Below are 5,128 nucleotides of genomic sequence, written 5' to 3' on the forward strand. Positions count from 1 at the left end.
CGGATGGGTCCAAACATAGCACCGTGACTTTAAGGTTAGCAGCCCCACGGGTGGCTAACAACCAGGCCGGCCCCAAGGCATTTCTGGATTTCAGGTGTCCGCGTTCCCAAAAGGAACCCGACCCCCCTCTTTCCCAGAAGAAACCGAGGTTCTGGGAAGGGACCGTACGGACGCCACCCTACCCAGCCCGCGCCTCCGCCTCCACTTTGTGCCACATTCACCCTGGGGCCCCAACCTGTACCAGCCCGGGCGCACAGTCAGGGTCAACTGACACGCGTGGGCAGCGCGCATGGACTACAGCTCCCCTCCCCTCCCTGCGCCTCGGGCCCGGACTTGGTGACGGGGTCTGGGTGCCCCAGCGCCCGCCGCTGCACTCCCGCTCCCGTCCGCGCGCCTGGGCAGAGTCCGCCCCTCCCTCGGCGCGGGCCGCCCCGCCCCGCCGCGTCCTCGCTCCCGTCCCCTCCCGTCCCCTCCCCCGGGCGGCTGGGTCGGGCGCGGCGGCCATGTGACCCGCGGGGAGTCGGGGCGCGACTGGACGTCACGGACGCGGCTCGGGGGTCGCGGGCTCTGCCCCGGCGCGCGGCATGGAGCGCAAGTGGGTCTTCGTGGCGCTCGACGTGCTGTGCGTCCTCATCGGTAAGTCTCGGGACCCAGGTCCGGAGAAGTGGGGAGGATCCGCGCCCCAGTCGGCCCCGCCCCGGCCGCCAAGGTGTGTGGAGCGCGCGCGGCAGCTGCCGCGACCCGGGGCCGACCCGAGGACCCTCCGCGCCACCCCCACTCGCTCCGCAGCGACCCTGTGCCGTGCACCCCAAATCCTGCACGCGTTTGCCCCGCCGGGCTTGGCGTCCCCGCGCCCAGGAGCCCGAGGTCAGCATCCCCCCAGGCCACAGCAGGAAGTCGCCGCGGGGCCGCTGCACCTCCACGTCCGCCCGCCCGGGGTGATTCACGCGGGTGGAGGCCTGGCTGGGCGCCGGGCCGAAGTGGGGGCGGGCGGAGAGGGGGCGCGGCCCCAAGGACCCCACCGCGCCAAGAACTGACATCCCTGATTGGCCCGAGGGCCGCCCCTGACCCGAGACACACGGTAGCTCGGTGGGATGCGCGCCCCTGCGGAGTGGGGGGCACTTAGCCACACCACAGCGCCCTCGGTGCTGGGGGCCTTGTAAGGAGAAGGGCCAGGCCCAGCCTGCGGACGGACAAACGGGGGGCCTTTGGGGAACCCGAGCCCAAACCTGTCGGGCGGGTTTGCGGGCCAGACTGGGAGAGGGGGCGGCCCGAGGCCCCCCTTCCTGTCCTCTCCCCTCCCCGTACCCCCCCCCCCGCCCTTGAACAAAGGCCGAGTGTTTGCCCGTGAGGACAATGGTCCGGATTCTAGCCCCATGGGGGAGGGACCCTTGCACCATATTTGCCTCTCCACCCCTCACCCCTCCCCACACCACCCATTTGGAGGGTAACACTTCCCCACCCTCCAGGTGGAGGATCTGCCAGGGGTCAGCCAATCTGAAGGTGGAGGCCGGGTCGCTGGCCATCCTCCCCATCCGAGAGAGACCCCGTGTGGGGTTGGCCAGGTGGCAGCTCCCCCCCACCCACCTCCACCCCCGCCCCTGGCAGCTAGGGTGCTTGTGCTGTGTATTTAAACACTTATACGGTGCCTACTGTATGTCCACTGAGGAGAGGAGGTGGGTGGCGGCGGGCGTTGGCTATTTGGACTCTGGCAGGTGTGACAGGTGCCCTGGTGGCACTGTGGCTTAGGCGTTGGGCTGCCTGCAAGGTTGGCAGTTCAAAGACCCCAGCTGCTCAGCTGGACAAAGGTGAGACTGTCCACTCCAGAAAGGGTTTCTGGTCAGGGAAACCCCCAGCTGGGTGGCAGGGATGTGGCTTGAGTTTCAGGGCGGCTCAGTGGTTACACGTAGGCTGCGCACCCCCAGGGTCAGCAGTTGGAAACCATCGGCCACTTCTTGGGAGAAAGACGAGGCTTTCTCTCCAGTCACGAGTGACAGTCTGGGACACCCACCTTGTCCTGCAGAGTCACCGTGAGCCTGGGATTGAAAGCCACAGGTGGCCCCAGTGCGTAAGAGTGTTGCCCCAGAGGGTCTCCAGAGCTTAAGGCCTGCCACATAGCTTTCTCCTGGGGGCTGCTGGGTTCCAACTGCCGACCCAGTGCCCACTTCGGAGGAATTCCACACACGGGGAGGCTGCGTGCCGCCGGGGGTGGGGCGAGGGGGCAGGGGTCAAGGCCGAGTTGGACACAGGTGTGGGGGCAGAGAGACGTGAGGGTGGGGTGCACTTGCTGAAGGAGGGGCTGTGGGCTGGAGGAGGTATGGGGGCCTTTGTTGATGGCTGAGGGGGTGGGCTAGGGGAGGCCAGGCGGTCCGTGGGCCTGCGGCTGTGCCACCAGCTTCCCCTCGCCCCCAGCCTCGCTGCCCTTTGTCATCCTGACGCTGGTGAACACCCCATACGTCCGAGGGTTCTACTGCACCGACGACTCCATCCGGTACCCGTACCGTCCGGACACCATCACCAATGGGGTCATGGCCGGGGTCACCATTACTGCCTCCATCGTTCTGGTAAGGCAGGAGGTCCCGGGGTGACGTGGGGGACAGGACTCTTTTGGGGACCTGGGAGGGCATTCTGTTCTGTCTTGCTGCCCTGGGGGTGCCTATGGGACCAGCCCCCTCCCCAGCAGCTCCCCAGCCAGGTCCTGATGACCCCCCTGCAGATCTCCTCCGGGGAGGCCTACCTGGTGTACATCAACCGCCTGTACTCCCGCTCCAACTTCAACAACTATGTGGCTGCCGTGTACAAGGTGCTGGGCACCTTCCTGTTTGGGGCTGCAGTAAGCCAGTCCCTGACCGACCTGGCCAAGTACACGATCGGCCGTCTGCGGCCCAGCTTCCTGGCCGTCTGCGACCCTGACTGGAGCCAGCTCAACTGCTCCGGGTATGTGCAGCTGGATGTGTGCAGAGGCAGCCCTGCCAACATTACCGAGGCCAGGTAAGTGCCGGGCCTCAGCCAACGGTCCCTGGGGCCCGGTGGGTGTGGGGGCCTGGACAGCATCATTGGAGCTAGGTGGATATGTGTATGGGGTGGGGAGGGGGCAAGGCCAGTGTCTCGCCTAGGGGGCGGGCAGGCTGGGGCTCCGGTGTGGGCAGGGATCCCAGCCATGCTTCGGTCAGACAGCTGTTTTGGGATCCGTTGCTTTTATGAGGGTGGACTTTTAACCCGTGGGTTTATGGAGCAGAGAAGGTGGGACGGGTATCCTTGACCCCGATGGACGATAACGCAAGGCAGAGGGGCGAGGTTGCTGGGCGCCAGAACTCGGCCCGGGTTTGCTGGTGAGGCCTGAATGGCCCTTCATGGCCATCCTTGTGCCAGCTGTCACTGCGATCCCACACAGAGATCACCCCAACCCCCTACACACACACACACCCCCGTAAGCCTGCGCCCCCCCCCCCCACTCTTCTCAGGTTGTCCTTCTACTCCGGGCACTCCTCCTTCGGCATGTACTGCATGGTGTTCTTGGCGGTGAGTGGGCGCCCTGGGGATGGCAGGGGGTGAGTCGGGGTCTTCGCTGACCCGCTGACGCCCCACCCCCGGCCCCGCCCAGCTCTATGTGCAGGCCCGGCTGTGCTGGAAGTGGGCGCGGCTGCTTCGGCCCATGCTGCAGTCCCTGCTGGTGGCCTTTGCCCTGTACGTGGGCTACACCCGCATCTCCGACTACAAACACCACTGGAGCGACGTGCTCGTGGGGCTCCTGCAGGGAGCATTGGTGGCTGTCCTCACGGTGAGCCTCCCCGGGACCCTGGCCCTACCCCTGGTAGCTTCTCTCTGCCTTCCCTCAATCCCATCTCTCCATTGTTTCTCCCCACTGCACTAGCCCCTACCCACCCACGAGATCCCATCCTGCCCCGCTGTTTCTCACACTACCCCTTCCCGCCCCCTGAGGCCCACCCCTGCCCACCCCAGCCCCTCCTCTCCTTCTCCACACTGCTCCTTCCCACCCGAGACACCCTGGGGCCCCTTGCCCTCCTCTGTGCTTGGGAATCTCCCTCCTGGCTGCTCCCATTCCCTGTCCCCCCCCCCACAGCACTCAGCACCCCTCTCACTCTGCTGTCCTCCCCACCCCTCGCCCACGCCCAGGTGCTGTACATCTCGGATTTCTTCAAAGATCGGCCCCCGCAGTGCTGCCCGGAAGAGGAGGAGGAAGAGCCGGAGCACAAGCCCAGACTGTCACTGAGCGTCCCCCGGAACGAGGCCGACCTCAACCACTGTGGATACCCCATTTCCTCCTCCTGATGCTGGGAGGCCTGGATGAACCCTCCCCGGGGCTGGCCTCATAGGGGGTGGGGGTCCTCACAGGCCTCACTTGGAGGCCCCCCGCAACTGCTGGTTGGGCGAGGAGGAGGGGGGCCCTGGGGTCGTCGACGGCACAGGGAGTGGGTCACCCCTTCGCACCCTTGGTGCATAGAACTTGGACTCACTGGGTGCCTGGAGCAAACGTTTGGGGAGCAAGCACTTAGGTACTTTCACCCCTAGGACCCCCGAGTTCCTCAGGGAAGTGAGGCAAGGGATGGGAGCAGGAGCGTGCCTGTGGCCTTTGAGTAAAACAGATTATTTGTTTGAAAACCTTTTTTCCTTATTTTAATTTGTTTTAGACTTCTCAGTGCCTGCTCTGTTCCCCAGGGGTCCTTTGAGGTGGAGGCTCCCTTTCTGAGTCCTGGACCCGGTGCCCCTGTTCCCAACACCTGAATGGCCAGGCCGGGGCCACCCCCTCCCAACACCTGAATGGCCAGGCCGGGGTCACCTCCTCCCCTCCCTCCTGGATGCTTCAGCCACCACTCTTTACTCAAGTGGGCTTTCTCAAAGGGTGTCACGTCCTGGGCTTGCTCAAAGGGTGCCATGTCCTGTGATTTTCGGGCACCTCAGCGCCCGAGGGAGAGGTTGGTTGCTTTGCACAAGAAACCTCCTGGACCACTGTAGTTAGGGGCCCTGGAGTCCAGTCGGTGCTGACCCGCAGCCACGGCCAGATGAAACACTGCCCGGTGCGAGGTCATCTTCACCGTCAATGCTGTGCTTGACCTCAGTGTGTCCCAGCGTCTCATGGAGGGGCTGACTCGAGACGCAGCACGAT

At 65.3% G+C, this 5,128-nt stretch overlaps 1 protein-coding gene across 2 annotated transcripts; it reads left to right on the forward strand.

Annotated features, from left to right (window-relative positions):
* The first annotated feature begins 456 nt into the window (after positions 1-456).
* PLPP2 (phospholipid phosphatase 2) lies at positions 457-4,623 on the forward strand. Of its 2 annotated transcripts, XM_075544141.1 has the most exons (6): positions 457-636; positions 2,413-2,564; positions 2,717-2,991; positions 3,465-3,522; positions 3,605-3,781; positions 4,138-4,623. In XM_075544141.1, exons 1-6 carry the CDS (start codon positions 585-587, stop codon positions 4,291-4,293), a joined length of 870 nt encoding a protein of 289 aa, XP_075400256.1. In that variant the 5' UTR covers positions 457-584; the 3' UTR covers positions 4,294-4,623. The 2 variants fall into 2 exon arrangements, with proteins under 2 accessions (XP_075400256.1, XP_075400264.1); XM_075544149.1 differs by lacking the exon at positions 3,465-3,522.
* The last annotated feature ends 505 nt before the right edge of the window (positions 4,624-5,128 follow it).

Source organism: Tenrec ecaudatus, chromosome 1 (assembly GCF_050624435.1).
Source record: "Tenrec ecaudatus isolate mTenEca1 chromosome 1, mTenEca1.hap1, whole genome shotgun sequence".
Lineage (NCBI taxonomy): Eukaryota > Metazoa > Chordata > Mammalia > Afrosoricida > Tenrecidae > Tenrec > Tenrec ecaudatus.